General features: G+C 41.9%; 2 protein-coding genes across 6 annotated transcripts; both read left to right on the top strand.

Moving 5' to 3' along the window:
* Positions 1 to 1,124: 1,124 nt before the first annotated feature.
* LOC139369617 (SWI/SNF-related matrix-associated actin-dependent regulator of chromatin subfamily E member 1-like) lies at positions 1,125 to 9,958 on the top strand. 4 transcript variants are annotated; one of them, XM_071108878.1, is made up of 11 exons: positions 1,125 to 1,155; positions 2,220 to 2,273; positions 2,616 to 2,668; positions 3,184 to 3,288; positions 4,177 to 4,257; positions 4,591 to 4,722; positions 4,931 to 5,102; positions 7,053 to 7,225; positions 7,459 to 7,560; positions 8,261 to 8,501; positions 8,683 to 9,958. In XM_071108878.1, the coding sequence occupies exons 2-11, from the start codon at positions 2,267 to 2,269 to the stop codon at positions 8,904 to 8,906; spliced, it is 1,290 nt and encodes a 429-aa protein (XP_070964979.1). In that variant the 5' UTR covers positions 1,125 to 1,155; positions 2,220 to 2,266; the 3' UTR covers positions 8,907 to 9,958. The 4 variants fall into 4 exon arrangements, with proteins under 4 accessions (XP_070964979.1, XP_070964981.1, XP_070964980.1 ...); XM_071108880.1 differs by lacking the exon at positions 1,125 to 1,155 and adding an exon at positions 1,370 to 1,473; XM_071108879.1 differs by lacking the exon at positions 1,125 to 1,155 and adding an exon at positions 1,371 to 1,479.
* Positions 9,959 to 16,366: 6,408 nt separating this feature from the next.
* Positions 16,367 to 22,734, top strand: LOC139369615 (C-C chemokine receptor type 7-like). 2 transcript variants are annotated; one of them, XM_071108875.1, is made up of 4 exons: positions 16,367 to 16,491; positions 20,299 to 20,345; positions 20,773 to 21,197; positions 21,742 to 22,734. In XM_071108875.1, the coding sequence occupies exons 1-4, from the start codon at positions 16,476 to 16,478 to the stop codon at positions 22,394 to 22,396; spliced, it is 1,143 nt and encodes a 380-aa protein (XP_070964976.1). In that variant the 5' UTR covers positions 16,367 to 16,475; the 3' UTR covers positions 22,397 to 22,734. The 2 variants fall into 2 exon arrangements, with proteins under 2 accessions (XP_070964976.1, XP_070964977.1); XM_071108876.1 differs by having other exon boundaries at positions 16,456 to 16,491; positions 20,840 to 21,197.
* The last annotated feature ends 1,847 nt before the right edge of the window (positions 22,735 to 24,581 follow it).

The following is a 24,581-nucleotide window of genomic DNA, read 5'->3' as shown; positions in this document are numbered from 1 at the left end:
TAGAGGTCTACCCTTAGACTTGGTGGTGACGTACTGTCCTCACGAGTGACAGAACACTGAACTAATCATGGTGCAACTAGAGAACATTACCAACACCTACGCTCTGTATTTTCTGCTAGCATTCCCACCACCACAGAAAGCATTTAGCTAGGCTGAAACACCTGTATTTTGGAGCTGCCTTACTCAAGAAAGCAAAAAAGAGACCGTGTTTGTATGCGACTTTATTGACTCAATTATTATTATTTTTATGTCTTACATTGTCTGCAAACTGATATGTGACATGTATTAATGCCAAAATAACATGCAAAAAAGGTAAGCCCCACCTGCCCTGAATGACAGGTCACCACTGCTAACAATATAGAAGATACAAAGGGACCAGCCTTGGCTTTTCTCAAAACCCTTTTTGTCAGTGATGCAGAATGAATGCAGCTAAATTTCATGCTTGGGTGACATAATATTATTATTTTTTGCATTTTTATCATATGGAATTTGAAGCTAAGGATAATAGCTCTTTGCAAGCAATGGAATATGAAAATGTATGGTCAGAATGAATTAGCAAGATGCATTCTTCTGCCATAACCAGCAGCAGCTCAACCTTGGATCAGTGCACAGATGACAAGACCTGTCATCATGTAACTGCAGCAGCATAGTTCAATTAGTGCAGTTTATATGGGTTATGTATAAATTATAAATTGTCAATGAATTCTTGCAATGTCCTCCTTATTGTATGTTCATGTTCATCACTGATTCATTCATAGTTCACTATGTTTAACCCATGTGTATTCAGAATATTTGATTCCAAATCAGTAATTGGTTAATTATGAATTTGATAGTCTCAAATTCAGTATTATAATGCAAAATCATCACAAATGTGTATTCATTACGTAGCAATTATTTTAGTAATATATTGATTGAAAAATGTTAGCAATTAAATTAGATGATTCAATTTAGAGTAGACTAGCCTTGGGGTGTAATGCCAACATGATGCCCTTAACAGAGGAGAAAGGAATAGTTCTGGAAAATTCGACTGAAATCTGTGTGAACCCCATATCATTTATTTATTTATTTTTTCATTTTGAGGACTGTTTCTGCTAGCTAGCTAACTAAACCTGATTCTAGCCACACACACACTGGTGGGGGACAAAGGATTTTGGGGTGAGTTTGCTGGCCATTACTTTCACTTGCTTGCTATGTGAACTAACCAAAATATGAAAAGCAATAACATTCATTCATTGATTTATGTTGAATCGTCTTTCAATTGTATGTCAAGAATTTATATAAAATGCCACTTTTGTTTGAATAACAGATTTACAGATGCATGCAAGGTGATGATGTGACTATATTGTGACAGCTCTAGCTAGAAAATAGCGCTTATTCATATATAGCGTATGAGGTAGTGGCTATCAAGCTAGCATGGTGCTTGCTAAATTCTCTGATCCAAGGTTTTTCACTGCTAAATCCACATCCAAAACGGTTCGGGTATAGTCACTGTTAATCTGCTGTTTTACCGCCTCAAATCAAAATCAAATTGTTTCAGTGACAGCTAGATAGCTAACGTTAGATTGCTTTAATCTGAATGCTTAGTGGCTAGCTAATGCGAGCTACCTGACAACGTATGCGGAGTATCAAATACAATATTCTGTATTTTAGCTATGGTTAAATAATTTAAACTGCAGATTATTCGCCTTCTCCACAAGTTAGCAAGCTAACTGATTGTGTTATCTACGTTTGTATACTCATCATCTATTGATCAGATGGTCCAAGTTAGCCAGCTGGCTAGCTATAGCTAGTAGCTGCATACTACTAATGAAGTAGTTAGCTCAACGTTACTAGCCTCGCTTGCTAGCACAGCTGGGTGTCAGCCAACTACGCAAGATGACAGCGCTTTATTTTTCAGCAAATGCATTTCCATTTATCTGATTTATTTGCGTATGTGCAATTATAAGCAAATGCCATTCCAAATAGTGTAAGCGATGTTTTTGGACGCGAACAGCTTGCTAGTAGTCACATCAAACCTCTGTCATGTTCATGCCTGTCCACTGACACTGTTGTGATGTTGCACATATGTCGCCTGACATCATTTTGGCACCAACATCTCTTTTGTTCTCCCTCTCAGGCTATTAACTTTCTTTTCTATTCAATTGTTGAAGTACTGTAATAACAAATGAAGTTAATGAAACACCTAAATGCTTTCCCCCATTATAATGTGTTTATTACAGACCCAAATGACTGGAATAAACTGATAGAATTCTTCCTCTCTGCCAAGATGTCAAGTAAGAAATTGTTTGCATTTATACAAGTTTAGCCATCAGATAATGAAAATATGAGTACTTCTGTTAGGTCTCTGACAAAGCTGGGCAACTATGGCTACAAAAGTGATCACAATAAAATAAATGTAGTTTCTGCATGAAATATTAGTTTCTGGTAGGCTATATGATTTCCTTGTATTATAATTGATAGGTTAATAAATTATCTGTCATGTATTTGCTGAGAGAGAAATAGGAAATCACAAAATTCAGATCTAACTTGATAGGATTGATTTAATCAACATTGAGAGATGTAAAAAGGGTCCTTTTTGCCTTGATTTTAACATCTGACCTTTTCTTTCATAACAGAAAGAGAAAGAGAAAGGCCATATGCCCCTCCCCCTCCCCCAGCCCCTACAACAGTAAGTATTTCTGATGGCACATGGGAAGCCATTTGGAAAGGGATGTCCAATAATAACATTCATGGTATCTATTATCTTTCAATGTTAACTTGCTACTGTCCATTTTGAGAGGCACACATTTTTGGGGGCTAACTTGTTTTTAAAAGTGGAATCCATTTGGCCAATTAATACGGTATACCCTGCAGATAGTCCTGTTACCACAGTAGAATTGGTCAATGCAATACGCTTTGCAGTCTCAGATAATAAGCTCCACTCCCTAAGATGTGAGGTACCATATACAACACACTGTAGACTATACATTATTTTCCTTACAAACAACACTAATGTATAGATAACGTTGCTGTCTTGATGATCCTTCTTGTTGGTTTAGCATGAGTGCAAGTCTTTTTCAGTTCATTTTTTTACTGCTTTTCAACATTCATGTTTTCGCCAGTTTTTCATTGATTTTGTCATGCTTCACCCCATTATTTTATGTCATTTCTCATCTGTGTTTCTGTCTCATTTTTTTCCATCAGCAATTGCCCAACACCCCTGGGTTTGTGGGGTACAACCCCTACAGCCATCTGGCTTACAACAACTACAGGCTGGGAGGGACAACAAGCAACAACAGTCGGGCAACGGTAGGAATAATGACATAGAGAAAACACCGGGATGAAAACGCCAGACACAGAAGGAAACTAACATCAATTTTTAAAATAACTATCTAGTTGGATTGAAACAGCCTAATCTAGCTTGCTTAGTAAAACTCAGTAATAACGTATAGGCAGATATAAGCTATAACAGCTCTTGACAACTTTGCTCTTTGGCTTTGTTTAGAAATAGTACTTTTTCCAGGGCTTATAAAAGCGGACATTCTTGAACAGACAGACAGTATGATTCGTCTAACCCATTCCATTACCAAGGCTTTCTGAGATGTATGCCATCCCAACGCTCCTCTGCTGCCTTCATCATACTAGTGCAGACTGGCCAAGTGTCCATCTGTGTGTATTCAAAATTGCTCGATCCTGCCCTTCAAAGTCTGCATTGCTGACAGCCATGCTAAGTAACCCATGCCATCAGTGTTGCCATGGCATTATAGACCCAATGCTTGGCATGGGTTTCGGGCTGCTACGGGAATAATACAGTCACTGCATGTAAGCTGTGGTTGGCACTCGGATTCTAATAATGGCATCATGTCACGCAGTGTGCAAATCTCAGCTTTAGGGAGATTTTGTATTTTCTTCAATCAGTGTTACTCAATCATAGTCTCCGTGTGACTTCTGTGCACTGGCTGGGCTCAAACAGGCTTTAATTAAATGAAGGTGATTGGACTGAGGGTGTTGTAGTTTGATTTTTACATATACTTTGTTGAAGGTCGGATGATTAACTATGCGGATGCATATTTTCCTGCAGGGTGGTTCTCAGTCGAGACTTTGCATAGTGTCAAATTGTATGAATAGACATTTTTAGCACCGGTTGGTGTCCTAACTTTGACTTTGAATCTAATAAGTGCCTTTTTTATTTCCCAGAATTCTTCAGGAATAAACATTCCAAAGCCACCCAAGCCGCCAGACAAGCCGTTGATGCCATACATGCGATATAGTCGCAAGGTAAGTTGTCTACACGTAACATTACTTAAACCCAAACTGCTCCATCGTGCACACCATTGCAAGACATATTAAAATACTGTACTATACCCTTACAACACGCAACACTTTAGCCAGGGTTAGGGACGAGCACTCTTAATGTACACAACACATCATCTGCCTGTCCATGGAGGTAGGTGTGAACTGTGAAACTAGACATACAGCAGCCTAGCCATTAAGAGCACTACAGATAGACTATGGGATATCTCCCTGGAGATGGAGTTTAAACACGGCCTCCATAGGTTTATGACCTATCTGCTTAGAGATAATGAGCCCCTGTCTGGTTCTCATCACCAGGTTTGGGATCAAGTAAAAGCCTCCAATCCTGATCTGAAGCTATGGGAAATTGGGAAGATAATCGGTGGCATGTGGAGGGACCTCACTGATGAGGAGAAACAGGATTACTTGAATGATTACGAAGCAGAGAAGGTTGGTTTGTTTTACCGGGGCGTTTATTTACGGGGTTGTTATGGGTGACCAGTAACAAGTGTCTCCAGCAGTTGTCAGAAGGGTCCCTCCAGTCATCATTCCTTCCTTTGTAAAAGGAAAAAAAAATACTGAGTAACTTTTCTTCAATGTTGAATAGTTTGTTTTGCATTGAAGGGGCATGTGTCACATCTTTGTCTCTCCTCTACAGATTGAGTACAATGAGAGCATGAAGGCCTACCACAACTCTCCAGCCTACCTGGCTTATGTCAACGCTAAGAGCCGCGCCGAAGCCGCTCTGGAGGAGGAAAGCCGACAGCGCCAGTCTCGTCTCGACAAGGGCGAGCCGTACATGAGTATCCAGCCAGCAGACGACCCAGATGGTAAGACGCTCTCAGCACTACTAGTATTACCATGTCAGTCACACTCTGGTTCCCACACCATGGTTCAGCAACTGTGACATCACCTTGGTGTCAATTTCTATCCCTACACTACCTCTTCGTGTTTGTCACACGTGCTACTTCACCTTATAGGCCACACTCCATTTCAGTTCTGTAGTATAAGTCTGGGCCCTGTATTTGAGATCAATGGCTTCACTGAGTTCCAGTAAGAAGCAAGGCAACACACATCACATAGAAACATACATCAAAACTGGACTTCTGAATTACACCCTATAGGAAATGATGCTTGTCTCGTATCGAGCTGGATAATGGTATACAGAAAATGCATAAAAAAATCTTGTGGTAATTGGAAACACCCAAGATATAAAAATGTAGTTAGTATCACTATGGATTCATTTCTCAACAAGCTGTATATTTTTTTTTTTGAATTTTACCCCTTTTTCTCCCCAATTTCGTAGTATCCAATTGTTGTAGTAGCTACTATCTTGTCTCATCGCTACAACTCCCGTACGGGCTCGGGAGAGACAAAGGTTGAAAGTCATGCGTCCTCCGATACACAACCAACCAAGCCGCTGCTTCTTTAACACAGCGCACATCCAACCCGGAAGCCAGCCGCACCAATGCGCCGGAGGAAACACCGTGCACCTGGCCACCTTGGCTAGCGTACACTGCGCCCAGCCCGCCACAGGAGTCGCTGGTGCGCGATGAGACAAGGACACCCCTACCGACCAAGCCCTCCCTAACCCGGGCGACGCTAGGCCAATTGTGCGTCGCCCCACGGACCTCCCGGTCGCGGCCGGTTACGACAGAGCCTGGGCGCGAACCCAGGACTCTGATGGCTGCAGTACAGCGCCCTTAACCACTGCGCCAAACAAGCTGTATATTGACGACTTCAGAAAGATTTGCCACATCAGTTGCTTCATAGATGCAGAGAACGGGGAGAGTCTGAACAAATTGTTTCGTTGGAGAAAAAGCACCAAAAAAAAAATTATAAGTGAGGATCAACCGATGGAACAGGGCGTTGGATGGAGATTATCATTTTTCGAATGACGTCTTTCTCCACCATAAAATGTACGATGTTATTATGAAGCCAAAATTGTATTTCTTGCTCCCAAATGCACAGACAATCAAATGCACCATCTTACCCCCACTGCGATTTTCAAAGGATAGCATCCTTCACAGACCTCAAATGAAAGAGGTGTTTGACTACTACAATAAATCACTTTATTTTTTTACTCACTGCAGTTTGGGATTTTTGTTTGTCAGTTGAATGACTTTTGGCCCAACGTGGAATGAATGAATTCTCCATGTGTTCAATAAGAAGTTGACCTTATTAAAGAGACAACGTCTTCTCCTACATTTATGACTTACTTTGATGTTAGTGTTATAGAGGACAGCTTCATTTGACTCTGGATTTAAAAGAAAAGTCTCATGTATTTAGAGCTGGGATGTTCCCTTAGTTTTCGCAGTTTCCTCTACTTTCTCTGGGAAATAATAAGAGCATGAGCGCCAGTAAAAACCACTAAGACGTTTATGGAGTAAATGAGGAAGGTTTTTCAGAGTTAAGAGAGAGAGAAAGATGTATATTTAACTCTCTACCCACCCACACATGAATATCAATACCATTCACCACAACGATGTTGAAACTTCCTTTGCAAATGTGTATATTCAAGTATATTCATACAACAAACATGCAAACAGCCAAATATGCAGACATTTCCTACTGCTATAAGTGATTTAACCAAACGTAGGTATGTCAATGTTAAGCTATGTCCGATTAAGATATGCCAGATCAGTTTTCTTTCCTGAGGCCGACCACATCTATACTTATTGGGTGGGATCTCTCCGCTCTTTCCCCATTGACAGTTGTATTCATTGAGCTCTGATAGACACACGGCACCCGCCACATGCCTTTTCCATTCTCCTTCCCAGATTACGACGACGGATTCTCCATGAAGCACTCGGCTGCCGCCCGTTTCCAGCGCAACCACCGCCTGATCAGCGAGATCCTGAGCGAGAGCGTGGTCCCCGACGTGCGCTCCGTCGTCACTACCGCCCGCATGCAGGTCTTAAAACGGCAGGTCCAGTCTCTTATGGTGCACCAGGTACGCTACGCTGGGTCTGTCAGTCTTCAGTCAGTCTTCTATCAGTCTTCCTACAGAAATACAGATGTTACTCTACTTAGCACTATTAAGTTGGATGTTCCCAGTCATGGTGTTATTGTCATGGTAACCTGGATATCAAATCCTTTCTTTTTATTTGATAATTGAGTAATCATTAAAAACAGGTAATCAGTCCGGTAAATTGACAGGTCTCTCTCTGTGTGTCTGGTCCACAGAGGAAGCTGGAGGCGGAGCTACTTCAGATTGAAGACCGCCACCAGGACAAGAAAAGGAAATTCATCGATGCCACAGAGTCTTTCACCAGCGAGCTGAAAAGGGTATGGAATCATCATCCAGGAACTTGTACGCAATCCATTGTGTTGCACATAGTAAATATTACAGTGTTGACCTATATTACAGTGTTGACCTATAATATTACAGTGTTGACCTCAGACCAGTTCTGCATTGTAGAGATCCGCAGCGGCTAACTTTATCCATGTGTCCTGGCTAACTTGCGGCGTCGTCACTTAGAATTTGTAGACTGACTCGTTGCAGTTCTGAATCCAGATACTGCACTGTATAGTGAATGCACTGTGTAGTCCATACCCCAGGTGGCGCCATTTACTTAGAGTCCATCTACTTCCTCTATGCTTCACAATGGGCAATTCAATGAAATAAAATGATTGAAAGGGGAATATTTAGTAAGTTGTACAACTGAATGCGTTCAACTGAAATGTGTCTTCCGCATTTAACCCAACCCCTCTGAATTAGAGAGGTGTGGAGGGCTGCCTTCAACATACATGGCGCCCAGGGAACAGTGGGTTAACTGCCTTGCAATGTAGTATCATTGTAGAGGAAATAGGAACTGTGCCAAATCTGATCAAGGTGGCAACATTAATCACGGTGTACTCACTAATCACAGTCCATGTTACTAATCACAGTTGCACAGGTGTGAGATTGATTGTGATATTAAGAGCATTAATCCCCAGAATTAATCCCCCGGTGGGGAGACTCAACATGTTGCCACTCTGTGCCCAGCTGTGTTGTATGAAAGTGGAGGTGGACATGGAGAAGATATCTGCAGAGGTCGCTGCGGCAGAGGATGCATCCCGCAGGCGTATGTCGGAGCGGGAGAAGGAGGCGTCCACGTCCTCTTGCCTGGAGGAGGAGGAGAAACCAGTTGGCCCGTCAAACGGCAGCAAGAGCCAGCAGGAGTCTTTCAGTGACAGCAGCAATAAGGAGAGAGAGGAGACTGAACCCAGCCCCATGGATACTGGTGGTGAGGCCCAACAGTATTAATCACTAAACCGTATGGTCTTTTAATGTATGGTTCTGGTCAGGTTCTGGTCATGCTTATTTTGGAAGATTGTAAAATGCGCTCAGCAGACAATGTTAATTTCACATTTTAAACGACATTGGTCCAAACGTGTTTGCTGTCTCCTAATATTTCCTGCTTACAGAGAAGTCAAAGGCCTCGGAAGAGTCAATGGCTCGTCCTGCCAGTGAGGTTGAGGAGGGGGCGCCGTCAGAGGACAAGGAGAGTGTTCCAGAAGGAGTGATGGAGGAGGGCACCAGTGACAGTAACACAGGGTCGGAGACCACCTCTGCCGTGACGGAGGACGCCCCGCCCAGCGAGCCAGCAGCCTCAGAGGGGCCGAGCAGGGCACGCCCTACCGCCCACTGAGGTTTCGACCTATGACCTTTGGGCCGAGAAATGTCCATGATGCATCACTCCATCTCTACAGTCACACTCTGATGATAACACATTGCACATTAGTATCTATGTGAACAAAAGCTGTGTTTAGATGGGGTTTTATGCAATTGGTTGAATCTTCAGAGCTCTGTTGGCAGGGTCAAAATAGACCTGCTGTCAATTTGCAAAGCGCTTCAAGTCCTCAAAGCAAAGCAATTATCCCAACTAAAGTGAATGATGTCTAAATTGAGTCACAAAAAAGCCCATGTGAATTCCCCGTAATTCCATCACAGACCGCAGTGCCAGTCGAAAGCAACCATCCATCCATCACCTGTCACTATATCAAAACATATCTCCTGTCTTATTCTATGGTACTATATCTGGCAGACACCAGATCTTACCAATTGAGGCTGGTTGTAAAAACTGTCACAAAAAAATGAGTTGTTCAATGTTTAATTACTTGTTCTTTGGAGTGTAATGTTGCTTTCAATGTTATTTTTGCATGGTGTCGCAACTCCTCTAATGGGAGAGTTTGCTTTAGTAGCGGAGGGAGTGGGGCGACTCCTCTGCCCAATATTCTTTAATGTTTACTCTAAGTATCAGTATTAAGTGACAGTATTGTCTCAGGAGTTAATAGAAATAAGTAGTTGTTTTCATTATTTATTATTATTCTTGTGTATTGTGAGTCCTGGGCCCAGTCCATCCGTCCACCAACCTGTTGTAATGCCACGAGTTCATCCATACTGTACAGTTTTACCAGTCAGTGTTCCAAAGTCTGCTAGCTCTCAATCAAATCAAAAGCTGTATGCTTAGAACAACCTTTCAGTGTTATGTTATTATGACCAGTAGTACAATGTTCAACCCAGAACAAACTCTTAAATGTTAATATGCAATGTAATAAGCAGTGTTGCAAGGTTTGCGTGAACGTGAGTGGTTTTCCATCTCATCCTAAAGCAACTTGAAGAGCAGAGTGAGTCATCAACATACTGTCTTAAAATCAATTTTGTTTGACATATTTATACCAATAAACTTTTCTACCCTGACATGGAGTTGTTGATGATAGGTTTGTTTTCAATGTCTCACGCATTGTGTATAGAATGGTAATCATTTAAGGTGACGTGTTTGTTCATATTAACAGTTATTCCCACACTCAGGCTGAGGTGACAGAGGATAAATCTATGTTGGAATTAAAATCAAATCAAATGTATTTGTCACATACACGTGTTTAGCAGATGTTATTGCGGGTGTAGCGAAACGCTTGTGTTTATAGCTCCAACAGTGCAGTAAAATCTAACGGTAATATGTAGCCATTTCACAACAATACACACAAATCTAAAGGAATGGAATTAAGAATACATAAATATTTCGGCGAGCAATGTCAGAGCGACATAGACTACAATACAGTAGAATACGATAGAGTACAGTATATACAGTTGAAGTCGGAAGTTTACATACACATTAGCCAAGTACATTTAAACTCAGTTTTTCACAATTACTGACATTTAATCCTACAAAAAATTCCCTGTCTTAGGTCAGTTAGGATCACCACTTTATTTTAAGGATGTAAAATGTCAGAATAATAGTAGATATAAATTTTTTTTTCAGCCTTTATTTCTTTCATCACATTCCCAGTGGGTTCCCAGTTTACATACACTAAATTAGTATTTGGTAGCATTGCCATTAAATTGTTTAGCTTGGGTCAAACGTTTTGGGTCGCCTTCCACAAGCTTCCCACAATAAGTTGGGTGAATTTTGGCCCATTCCCCCTGACAGAGCTGGTGTAACTGAGTCAGGTTTGTAGGCCTCCTTGCTCGCACACGCTTTTTCAGTTCTGCCCAAAATGTTTCTATGGGATTGAGGTCAGGTCGTTGTGATGGCCACTCCAATAACTTGACTTTGTTGTCCTTAAACCATTTTGCCACACCTTTGGAAGTATGCTTTGGGGTCATTGTCCATCTGGAAGACCCATCTGCGACCAAGCTTTAACTTCCTGACTGATGTCTTGAGATGTTGCTTCAATATATCCACATAATTTTCCTCCCTCATGATGCCATCTATTTTGTGAAGTGCACCAGTCCCTCCTGCAGCAAAGCACCCCCACAACATGATGCTGCTACCCCCTGTGCTTCACGTTTGGGATGGTGTTCTTCGGCTTGCAAGCCTCCCCCTTTTTCCACCAAACATAACGATGGTCATTATGGCCAAACAGTTCTATTTTTGTTTCATCAGACCAGAGGACATTTCTCAAAAAAGTACGATCTTTGTCCCCATGTTCAGTTGCAAACCATAGTCTGGCTTTTTTATGGCGGTTTTGGAGCAGTGACTTCTTCCTTGTTGAGCGACCTTTCAGGATATGTTGATATAGGACTCGTTTTTACTGTGGATATAGATACTTTTGTACCTGTTTCCTCCAGCATCTTCACAAGGTCCTTGTGTTGTTCTGGGATTGATTTGTACTTTTCGCTTCAAAGTACATTCATCTCTAGGAGACAGAACGCGTCTCCTTCCTGAGCGGTATAACGGCTGCGTGGTCCCATGGTGTTTATAATTGCGTACTATTGTTTGTAATTGATGAATATGGTACTTTCAGGCGTATGGAAATTGCTCCCAAGGATGAAGCAGATTTTTTTTCTGAGGTCTTGGCTTATTTCTTTTGATTTTCCCATGATGTCAAGCAAAGAGGCACTGAGTTTGAAGGTAGGCCTTGAAATACATCCACAGGAACACCTCCAATTGACTCAAATTATATCAATTAGCCTATCAGAAGCTTCTAAAACCATGACATCCTGTTCTGGAATTTTCCAAGCTGTTTAAAGGCGTAGTCAACTTAGTGTATGTAAACTTCTGACCCACTGGAATTGTGATACAGTGAATTATAAGTGAAATAATCTGTTTGTAAAGAATTGTTGGAAAAATTATTTGTGTCATGCACAATGTTGATGTCCTAACCGACTTGCCAAAACTATAGTTTGTTAACAAGAAATTTGTAGAGTGGTTGAAAAACGAGTTTTAATGACTCCAACCTAAGTGTATGTAAACTTCCGACTTCGACTGTACATATGAGATGAGTAATGCAAAATATGTAAACATTATTAAGGTGACAAGTGTTACATTAATAAAGTGGCCAGTGATTCCATGTCTATGTATATAGGGCAGCAGCCTCTAATGTGCTAGTGACGCCTATTTAACAGTATTTAACCGTCTGATGGCCTTGAGAAAGAAGTTGTTTGTCAGTCTCTCGGTCCCAGCGTTGATTTACCTGTACTGACCTCACCTTCTGGATGATAGCGGGGTGAACAGGCAGTGGCTTGGGTGGTTGTTGTCCTTGATTTTTTTGGCCTTCCTGTGACATCGGGTGCTGTAGGTGTCCTGGAGGGCAGGTAGTTTTCCCCCGTTGATGCGTTGGGCAGACTGCACCACCCTCTGGAGAGCCCTGCGGTTGTGGGCTGTGCAGTTGCCGTACCAGGCAGTGATACAGCCCAACAGGATATTCTAAATTGTGCATCTTTAAAAGTTTGTGAGGGTTTTAGGTGCCAAGCCAAATTTCTTCAGCCTCCTGTTTCTTCAGCCTTCTCAACCTGAGGTTGAAGAGGTGCTGTTGTGCCTTCTTCACCACACTGTCTGTGTGGGTTGACCATTTCAGTTTGTCAGTGATGTGTACGCAGAGGAACTTAAAGCTATCCACCTTCTCCACTGCGGTCCTGTCGATGTGGATAGGGGGGTGCTCCCTCTGCTGTTTCCTGAAGTCCACAATCAGCTCCTTTGTTTTGTTGACGTTGGGTGAGAGGTTATTTTGCTGGCACCACATTCCCAGGGCCCTGACCTCCTCCCTGTAGGCTGTGTTGTCATTGTTGATAATTAGGTCTACTACTGTTATGTCGTCTGCAAACGTGATGATTGTGGCCTCCTGAGTGGCGCAGTGGTCTAAGGCAGGTAGAAGATAAACAGATAAGAGAGACAGGTAGAAGATAAACAGAGAGACTGGTAGAATATAAACTGATAAAGGTACAGCTACAGTCTGTGTCACTAGAGATTCTGGGTTCGAGTCCATACTCTGTTGCAGCCGGCCGCGACCAGGAGACCCATGGGGCGTCACACAATTGGCCCAGCGTCGTTAGGGGAGGGTTTGGCTGTCAGGGATGTCCTTGTCCCATCGTGCACTAGTGACTCCTGTGGCGGGCAGGGTGCAGTGCATTTTGACATGGTCACCAGGTGTATGGTGTTTCCTCCGACACATTGGTGTGGCTGGCTTCCATGTTAAGTGGGCATTGTGTCAAAAAGCAGTGCGGTTGGGTTGCGTTTCGGAGGATGTACGGCTCTTGACCCTCCCCACTCCCGAGTCTGTATGGAAGTTGCAGCCATGAGACAAGACTGTAACTACCAATTGGATACCACGATTATTGGGGAAAAAAAGGGGGTAAACAAAAAACTTGATGATTGAGTTGGAGGTGTGCATGGCCATGAAGTCATGGGTGAACAGGGTGTACAGGAGGGGGCTGAGCAGGCATCCTTGTGGGGCCCCAGTGTTGAGTATCAGCAAGGTGGAGGTGTTTTTTCCTACCTTCACCACCTGGGAGCGGCCTGTCAGGAAGTCCAGGACCCAGTTGCACAGGGCGGGGTTCAGACCCAAGGCCTCAAGCTTAATGATGAGCTTGGAGGGTACATAGGTATTCCTCTTGTCCAGATGGGATAGGGCAGTGTGCAGTTTGATGGCGATTGCATTTTCTCTGGATCTATTGGGGCGGTAAGAAAGTTGAAGTGGGTCTAGGGTGTCAGGCAAGGTAGAGGTGAAATGATCCTTGACTGGTCTCTCAATACACTTAATGATGACAGAAGTGAGTGCTACAGGGCAATAGTCATTTAGTTCAGTTACCTTTGCTTTCTTGGGTACAGGAACAATGGTGGACATCTTAAAGCATGTGGACATGTAGACTGGAATAGGGAGAGATTGAATATGTCCGTAAATACTCCAGCCAGCTGGTCATGCTCTGAGGACTCGGCTAGAGATGCCGTCTGGGTCGGCAGCCTTACAAGGGTTAACACGCTTAAATGTCTTACTTATGTCGGCCACGGAAGAGAACCCACAGTCCTTGGTAGCGGGCCGAATCGGTGGCACTGTGTTATCCAACAGCTTATCATACACAATCTATGGCACCCAATACTGATCACAGATTTGATACTATTTGTTAAAGATGTGGTCCACTGGTCTGTGTCCTCTGATCTGCAAGGTACAAGGAAGTGGGTTTCCTGTTTTCAATATTGCACCACTCCTTCCAGCGGTCTTAGTAGTGTTATCATTTGTAGTTAACATTTTAACCAACAGTATTTATATTGTATTGACCTGATGTGAGCAAAAGAGACAGGTAGAAGATAAACAGATAAGAGATAGGTAGAAGATAAACAGATAAGAGATAGGTAGAAGATAAACAGATAAGAGAGACCGGTAGAATATAAACTGATAAAGGTACAGCTACAGTCGTCTTCCTGCTAGCACACTTTAAAAAAAAAATGTCTGTCACTTTTGCAGCTAGATACCATGTGTAGGAACCATACCAGCAGCCCCATATAATTTTAATTAGTAGAAAAGACATTCTCATTCAAATCAACATCCATGATGGGTGGGCCGGTGACCTATTGAGTTTACCCATGAGTGTCCCAGTCAAATTGTTGCAGCTCATAATTGTCCGTTATAATAATTATATTTCTATGATCAGCCTTTTGCAATAGTGATGAGATTTGTCACAGCTTTACCTTAGGTGCAGAGATGCACAGTCGTCCCTCTGCAGCAGTCACCTGTTGCACAGAATTGTGGTTAGTGTTTCTTTGCTGGGTTCTTTTCCTGAGCGCCTTGAAAACTCAAAGCCGCAACCGCACAGGCAGACAGGTGTGCAGCTTGTGCAGAGTTGATGGAAAGTAGGGGAGAATAAGACTGAACGTGCCCTTTACTGACCAAGATAAACCAAGACAGCAGTGGAACTGCCACCACTGCCTAAACAAAAGTGTTGTGGTGGTAAACACAATGACAAACGTATACTGTATGAGTATTGGTGAACATTTGGGGACATTTGGAGAAATTACTGAGACTTTTGTGTAAATCACTTATTTGTCGAAGTTGTCAAAGGGGACATGAAGAAACATTAGCATATCTATATTATTTTGGATTAGACACGCATGAAGCGTTGACTGTAATGAGTCTCTCTCACCTTAGAAGTACATATCAGCCACTTGCTCTGGGAGGGCTGTTTTGTAGCTGTTGGTTTGGCAAACACCCAGAATTGGTAAGACACTTAAAAATAGTCCCTTCAATGCATGAGGTTTACAGAATGAGCATCGCTCTTGTTTGTTACTTACTTGTGCAGTATTTGTTTTTTAGTTATATTTGTACTTTTATTCTAGCTAAATGTAACTCAAAGTGGGTTATTTGCTATGCTAAAGATTTCATTTTAATACAGACTTTGTAATACAGTCTTTTCATCCAACATATTAGTACACTCTTAGAGAAAAAAAGGTGAACCTAAAAGGGTTCTTCGTTTGTTCCCATATGAGAACCCTTTGAGTAACCCTTTTTGGTTCCATGTTGAACCCCTTTGGTCTCAGAGGAACCCAAAATAGTTCTACCTGGAGCCAAAAAGGGTTCTACCTTTTGGAACCCTTTTTCTAAGAGTACATACAGTACATGTATTGTAATGATAAGCAGTATGCCCTGTTTGACCCAGACACTGAGCTTTTCCTTACCTTCATCCCTGCTCCACCTGAAAGTACAGGCAGGTGTGGGGATAAACTGCAGACAATAGAAAATAGTAGACAAAAGTTTTAAAATACAATACAAAATACAATTAAAATCAATGTCTAATGGCTTTTAATCCAACATCAGCTGTAAACTCAGTCGGAGATGGCATGGCCAATTTCATCAACATCTAAGCCTATTGTTAAGTAATGGGGTTGTAATGGCGAGATGAGAAACCAAGTCTATACCGATTTAGGACCTATATATTGTATTCTCAATGAACCGATGTAGCCTATTCTTCACTGTGGACTACAAAAATAAGCCTCAACAGCACAAGCGTAATGGTGTTATCTTTCTAGTGACTGTGTGTTGAAAATATAACAGACAATACATTTTCCCTCAACCACTGTGGTCACTGAGATCTTTGTGTGTCTGAGTGTCTGTGCTGAACAACATGAACACTAATTTCCTCTCATAGCGTGCAATTGCTGTATGCAACAGTTCAACACGAATGTTTAATAGGTAGTAAATCACCAACATACGCAGGATGCAGTTCTATCTCTCTGTACTGTCATAGATTATACCTCAAATTGTTCATTTGTCAATTTCCTGCACAATGCGTAAAATCAACAACATTTGCATTCACTCTCATTCCTAATCATTGTTTTTTACAAGACACTGAGAGAGTAACTATGATCCAGGGGCCCTTTTTTTTTTGTATAGTTCAAAGGAGAAACTAGCGCCTCACACAGCCTCATCTAGACTTGCGGGCTGTCTTTCTACTTTCACAACCTGTGTACTGAACTAAAGCGCAGTAGTAACTCTCAATCAACATGACCGCTGTCAAAGGTGAGAAGATCATTCAATGTTTCATACAATTTCATAACTGTGGAAAAGTGATTTGAACCTCTTAAATAGTTGATTATTCATAGGATATTAGCTCTACTGTGGGGCAAGTTTAGCAAAACAGTGTGTCCAGTCAATTGCTGCATGCATGTAGACAATAAAATATGAAAATAGTAAATGTGCTTCCGTTAGGTGAACATAGTGTATGTGATGTAGGGTGCTAAGATGGAAAGGCTGATAACAAGCCATACAGCTGTATAGCTACAGTAGGCTGTGATCATTAAATTGAGCTTCTACTTCTTATTAACACAACATCTGTGAATCGCTGACATCTGCTGCCCTTGTTAAATTAATGTTTAGGGAGAGTGTTAATTCATTTTTTAAGTGTTTCAAATCAATTGAGTATAGAAATACTGAAACTGGAACCAGGTTTGTAAGACTGAGATGGTTCCAGGTACAGCCCCAGTTCACTCATGATATGTTTTGTAACCGAGTCACTTCTGTTTTGACGGATTGAGAATTTCCAGTTTTCTGATCATGAGATTTCTTTTATATATCTTTTTTTTATTTCACCTTTATTTAACCAGGAAGGCCAATTGAGAACAAGTTCTCATTTACACCTGCGACCTGGCCAAGATAAAGCAAAACAGTGCGGCAAAACCAACACAGAGTTACACATAAACAAACGTACAGTCAATAACACAATAGAAAAGAAAAATAGACAAATCTGGTGTACAGTGTGTGCAAATGGAGGTAGGCAATAAATAGGCCATAGAGGTGAAATAATGACAATTTAGCATTAACACTGGAGTGATAGATGTGCAGATGACGTTGTGCAAGTAGAAATACTGGGGTGCAAAAGAGCAAGAGGGTAAGTAATAATATGGGGATGAGGTAGTTGGATGTGCTATTTACAGATTGGCTGTGTACAGGTACAGTGATCAGTAAGCTGCTCTGACAGCTGATGCATAAAGTTAGAGAGGGCGATATAAGACTCCAGCTTTAGAGATTTTAGCAATTCGTTCCAGTCATTGGCAGCAGAGAACTGGAAGGAAAGGCGGCCAAAGTAAGTGTTGGCTTTCAGTTGTGTCACTTCCAGTTGCTGCAGGGGGTTTTAAGATGATGGTTGGGGTAGTGGTAGCCAGGTGGAAAGCATGGCCAGCCGTGGAAAAATGCTTATTGAAATGATCGATTATCATAGATTTATCAGTGGTGACAGTGTTTCCTATCCTCAGTGCAGTGGGCAGCTGGGAGGAGGTGCTCTTATTCTCCATGGACTTTACAGGGTCCCAAAACTATTTGGAATTAGTGCTACAGGAAGCAAATTTCTGTTTGAAAAAGCTAGCCTTAGCTTTCCTGACTGACTGAGTATATTGGTTCCTGACCTTCCTGAAAAGGTGCATATCGCGGGGGCTATTCGATGCTAATGCAGAACATCACAGGATGTTTTTGTACTGGTCAAGGGCAGTCAAAGTCTGGGGTGAACCAAGGCCTATATCTGTTCTTAGTTCTACATTTTTTGAATGGAGCATGCTTATTTAAGATGGAGAGGAAAGCACTTTTGAAGATCAACCAGGCATCCTCTACTGCCGGGATGAGGTCAATATCCTTCCAGGATACCCGGGCCAGGTTGATTAGAAAGGCCTGCTCGCTGAAGTGTTTTAGGGAGCGTTTGACAGTGATGAGGGGTGGTCGTTTAACCGCGGACCCATTACGCACGCAGGCAGTGAGGCAGTGATCGCTGAGATCCTGGTTGAAGACAGCAGAGATGTATTTAGAGGGCAAGTCTGTCAGGATGATATCTAAGAAGGTGCCCATGGTTACGGATTTAGGGTTGTAACTGGTAGGTTCCTTGATAATTTGTGTGAGATTGAGGGCATCTAGCTTAGATTGTAGGATGGCCGGGGTGTTAAACTTGTCCCAGTTTAGGTCACCTAACAGTGCAAACTCTGAAGATAGATGGGGGGCGATCAATGTCTTGGGCACAGATGGGGGCCTATAACAAGCAGCAATGGTGAGAGACTTGTCTGGAAAGATGGATTTTTAAAAGTAGAAGCTAGAATTGTTTTGGCACAGACCTGGATAGCATGACAGAACTCTGCAGGCTTTCTCTGCAGTAGATTGCATCTCCGCCCCTTTGGCAGTTCTATTTTATCAGAAAAAAAAATAGTTAGGGACTCTCATTCCCTAATGAGGTGGCTTTCCTAAGCCAGGATTCAGACACGGCTAGGACATCCAGGTTGGCGGAATGTGCTGAAGCAGTGAATAAAACAAATTTAGGGAGGAGGCTTCTAATGTTAACATTAATAATGTTAAGCTGGAGGCACAGCGATTCAGACAGCTAGCAGCCCGGGGACAGCAGGCTAGCAGATGGGCCTCAGGGGGACGTGCCAAAGGGGTATTTTTGACCGTGTTTTTTGTTTTTATTTTTGCCTCTTTAGAAAAATGATATTTGTAATGCTTTTCATATTTGGGTTGGTGCATCCCCTTCTGTTACCACCAGATGTCCTTGCTATGTCTTTGTTGCACACTGGACAACAGGGCTCCTCAATTACATTAATCCGTGTGAATATTTTTCCTTGGGTGAATGGTCACAGGTCCAGAACATAAAAGATTTGCACACTGCAAATTCATTGCAGAAATCCCAAACACTTTGAGCTGATTTCCTGGTGATTTTCTAGTGTTATGTCCAACAACAAACACTAAGATCAGAAAACTTGTGGGGCCAAATAAAATCACCTGTGGGATGAATTTGGCCTATTGGCCACTTATTGGGGAACCCTGCAGTACAAGCTAAATACCGAACAGTTGAGACAACTCAAATGTATTATTGACACTTAGAAAAACAATTTATGCTAATAACAAGGGATATCAACTCCTACGTGTCATCATAAGTGACGTGTCTTGAACTCTTTCCAAAGGTTGTTCTTATACAGTGGCTTGCCATAGTATTTACCACCTTCACATTGTTCCTATTTCGTAACATTACAACCTGGAATTAAAAATAGATGTTTTGGGTGTTTCTATCATTTGATTTAAACATGCCTACCACTTTGAAGATGAAAAATACTTTTTGTGAAACGAACAACAAATAAGACAAACTGAAAACTTCAGCGTGCAATACTATTCATCCCCCCAAAGTCAATAGTTTGTAGAGCCACCTTTTGCAACAATTACAGCTGCAAGTTCCTTGGGGTATGTCTCTATAAGCTTGGCACATCTAGCCACTGAGATTTTTGCCCATCATTCAAAGCAAAACTCCTCCAGCTCCTTCAACCTTGATCTGTACTTCTCCACAACTTTGTCCCTGACCTGTTTGGCGAGCTCCTTGGTCTTCGTGGTGCCGCTTGGTAGTGCTCCTTGCTTTGTGGTGTTGAAGAATCTGGGGCCTTTCAGAACAGGTATATGTATATATGCTGAGATCATGTGACAGATCATGTGACACAGATTACACACAGGTGGACTTTATTTAACTAACTATGTGACTTCTGAAGGTAATTGGTTGCACCAGATCTTATTTAGGGGCTTCATAGCAAAGGGGGTGAATACATTTGCATGCACCACTTTTCCATTTTTAAGAATTTTTTGAAACAAGTAATTTTTTAAAATTTCACTTCACCAATTTTGACTATTCTGTGTAATGTCCTTTACATTAAATACAAATAAAAATCTATTTAAAGTACAGGTTGTAATGCAACAAAATAGGAAAAACGCCAAGGGGGATAAATACTTTTGCAAGGCACTGTAGTCAACTAACATATCAGTCTATTTATCGATCAACTGATACTCCACACCTTATCTGATTTTCAGATACACAAATCTTAGTACCAGCTCTGCTGATCTGGACCTACTTTGAGGTAAGAACCATGTATGAACACAGTCTTCAGTATACCATATCATACAATATCATTTGTGTGAATTATTAATAGTCTTTCGATATAATTTGTTTTAGACAATCAATTAACTGATATCTTTATAACTCTAACACAATCTACCCACAGAAACGCACAAACACTATACTGGTACTAACCACAGTCTTTCATTCGAGAGCATACTGTATAGCACATCTTCCTCTCAGGAAGTGGTATACTTATCTGAAAGCATGCCAGTTTATCAAGGGGCCAGATGCAGGGTACATTGTGTCTGCTTTATTTTGGACCCAGTTCCCTGAACCTGAACACTAATCTATTTGAATGACATTTTATTAGAATTCAAGGCATATGATTAAACCAGTCAATCATCAATTATCCTGATTTACAGTATGTCCCATTGTCTTTTTTTCAGACTTGCTTCTCTCAGAATGAAAAAATGACTACAGAGTTCATCACTGATTTCACTGATTACCCCACAGACAAGACTGACTTGGATTATGATCATTGGACCCAGCAATGCCAAAAGGAATCCAACCGCCACTTCCGCTCCTGGTTCATGCCCACCTTTTACTCCCTCATCTGCTTCCTCGGTCTGGTCGGTAACATCCTGGTGATCGGTACCTACGTCTACTTTAACCGGCTGAAGACCGGGACCGACGTGTTCCTGCTCAGCCTGTCCGTCGCCGACCTGCTGTTTGTCGTGTCGCTGCCCCTCTGGGCGACCAACTCCATGACGGAATGGGTGCTGGGGCTGTTCATCTGCAAGGCCATGCATACCATCTATAAGGTCAGCTTCTACAGCGGCATGTTCCTCCTCGCGTCAATCAGCGTGGACAGGTACGTTACTGCAAATGAGAAAGCGTTCTCAAAGACTAACCTGGTTAAATAAAAGCCTGATCGAAACGTGTTGCAGTGTGCGTCCTGCTGTGACCTAATAGGCTGATCTGCTCCTATCTCTGCTGTGACCTAATAGGCTGATCTGCTCCTATCTCTGCCGGGACCTAATAGGCTGCTCCTATCTCTGCTGTGACCTAATAGGCTGATCTGCTCCTATCTCTGCTGTGACCAAATAAGCTGATCTGCTCCTATCTCTGCTGTGACCAAATAAGCTGATCTGCTCCTATCTCTGCTGTGACCAAATAAGCTGATATGCTCTTATCTCTGCTGTGACCAAATAAGCTGATCTGCTCTTATCTCTGCTGTGACCAAATAAGCTGATCTGCTCCTATCTCTGCTGTGACCAAATAAGCTGATCTGCTCTTATCTCTGCTGTGACCAAATAGGCTGATCTGCTTTATCTCTGTAAATATTTGTATATGGTTCACTAAAGTATTATATGAGCCTGCTATATAAAGCCAATTTTATGTCATTTTTCCGACAGGTACTTCGCCATCTCCAAGGCCGTCTCTGCCCACCGCCACCGCTCCATGGCAGTGTTCATTAGCAAGGTGACCTCTGTGGTCATCTGGGTGATGGCGCTGGTCTTTTCTGTGCCCGAGATGTCCTATACCAACATCAGCAACAAGACCTGCACCCCCTACACCGCCGGCTCAGACCAGGTGCGCGTGGCCATCCAGGTGAGCCAGATGGTCTTGGGGTTCGTTCTGCCGCTCCTAATCATGGCCTTTTGTTACGGTGCCATTGTGAAGACCCTGTGCCAGGCCCGGAGCTTTGAGAAGAACAAGGCCATCAAGGTGATCTTCACTTTGGTGGCGGTTTTCCTGCTCTGCCAGGTGCCCTATAATCTGGTACTGCTGCTGACCACTCTCGACGCGGCTAAGGGGGGCAGCAAGGACTGCCTCTATGACAACAGCCTCCTCTACGCCGCTGACATCACCCAGTGCCTGGCTTTCCTGAGGTGCTGCCTCAACCCCTTTGTGTATGCATTCATCGGGGTGAAGTTCCGCCGCGACCTCCTGAAGCTGCTGAAGGATCTGGGCTGTATGAGCCAGGAGAGATTCTTCCAGTACACCTGCGGCAAGAGGAGCTCAGCGGCCGCCATGGAAACAGAGACCACAACCACTTTCTCCCCCTAAAGCTGCCAATGCTGCCTAATCTGTCAGCCTTTTCAACATGGACAAGATCTTGTACACAGCCTATGTTTATTTCTGACTATATTTAAATAGTTTTTTTTGTAAGTGTTCTATAGATCACTGAAAAGGTCTAAAGGACATGTATGCTTAAATTATCAGGCAGCTTACTTGTCGCCACTAGGTATTGATTTAGATCAAGTCTGTACCATTCCATTTTTTCCTGTTATAGAGCTGTTAGTGGAGGACTAGCACTGTAAATACTCAATGTCTTTGTATTATTTCTGTGTTGTTTTGAGTCTTATTTCCGAAGTCTAGTAAATAAATAAGAATTTAAAAAAAAAGGTGCGCTCTGGTCTCATTTGACCACTTGTTCAACAACTCACATGATAAAAGACTAAAGTATACTATGGTATAAATACTGTAGTGTTTTTGTGGTATTCACTGCAGTGTTTTTGCATACTTTACTGTAGTATACTGTAGTATTTACAGTTAACTATAGTATAAATACTGAAGTAAAAAAAAAAAATATTGTACTTTACTGTTGTGTTTCTGCAGACTAGTATACTGTAGTATTTACTGTAGTGTTTTTGAAGACTATACTGTAGTAATATTACTGTTTTTGTAGACATGGTGTTTTTGTTTTACTATCTTTGAAATAGAAGTGGAGGCTTTCTCCTTCAAGAAACTTACTGGAGAAATATTAAAACAGCACATTTTTCATAACCTGTACGTAGGTAGGACTGGGGTCTGAACAGCTAGTTCGGTGCTTCTGCTCTTTTCAATAACCTGAAGGGAAATTAATATATGGTCTATACTTGGCATGTATGTTTCTCACTTATAGGTGGCACAAATTGCGATACAGGGGAGGGGAATGGGCAGGGTATATGCAAATTAAACACTGCAGTGTTTAATATAGTAAAAAAAGTAGTGTTTTTGTGGACTGTAGTGTTTTTACTGACATTGCTGTAGTATTTACTACAGTGCTTCTTTTGCAGTTAATACTGTAGTATCTACTATATACTACAACATTCTATATTAAGTACTACACATGATCGAGGGATTCTACAGTGTGGTATAGTATTCTACAGCAGCGGTAGACAACCCTGGTCCTGGAGGGCCACAGGCATTTCATGTTTTTGGTTTAACTGACCTGGAAGACCAGGTGTGTTGAATTTAGGCAGTCACTGAACTGATTAACAGTATACTGCAGCCTACTATAGAATTATATAGCAAGTACTGTAGTATTCCATAGTAAACTGTAGTATTTTTTCATGTGGGAACCCTACGTCTAGGCTATTTGACATGTTAGATTTCAACCAATTTACAGTACCTTGCTTCAATATGGGTCTTTGAAGCCCATAACACTTTATTTGCATAGTCTATGGAACATCTGCAGATGGACTATCTACAGACTATCAGTAACATTTCAGCTAACTATCTACTGACCTTAACCCTTACCCTAACATTAACCCTTACCTAACCTTTCTTTTAAACCTACCCTTAACCGTAATCTTAGCAAGCAGTTGCTTATCAAAAGATAGTTTGTTGATAGTATGATCATCTGCAGAGCATCTACAGATGGACTATCCAAATAAAGTGTGACCTTGAAGGCTTCCACAGGACAAAAAAGAACATCACACGGCATGGTTAATAAATGGTTAATAAATGGTTTGCATTCAAACTAGGGGGTTACAGAGGAGGTTAGCACAAGTCAGACATTTCCAGACATCGTCTCATTCACTTACTAGTTTCAAAACAAACCTTGGGAGGTCAGTTCCCCAGAAAAGCAATTGACTCGGTTCCCCAGAAATGCAAATGACAATAGGCTATTGTTTGTAAGAAAGGGGTTATCCCTTTACATCCTTTCTGAAAGTTACCTAATACTCCTTTCTAACAACTGTAATAGTGATAAGATAAGCTTTTATTGATTCCACAGCATTTTGTTTTACAGACGCTAAAAGATATGGAGATCAATTGTAAGTTTTATAGAACATTTATTGGCTTTCAGCATAAAATGTAAAGCTTATGGAAGTTGTCCAATTTACTGTATCTCAGTGCAAAATTTGCACACAAAAAATACAGTAATAGACATGGGTTACACTCGTGCCCTCTTCACAAATGTGTTCTCTAGAACACTACCCATCCTTTAACTTTCACTCATTCTAGTTACAGATCTGTAAAATCCACT

The sequence above is a fragment of the Oncorhynchus clarkii genome, chromosome 17, assembly GCF_045791955.1.
Source record: "Oncorhynchus clarkii lewisi isolate Uvic-CL-2024 chromosome 17, UVic_Ocla_1.0, whole genome shotgun sequence".
In the NCBI taxonomy this organism is placed as follows: Eukaryota; Metazoa; Chordata; class Actinopteri; order Salmoniformes; family Salmonidae; genus Oncorhynchus; species Oncorhynchus clarkii.
This window is presented reverse-complemented; position numbering and strand designations above follow the sequence as displayed.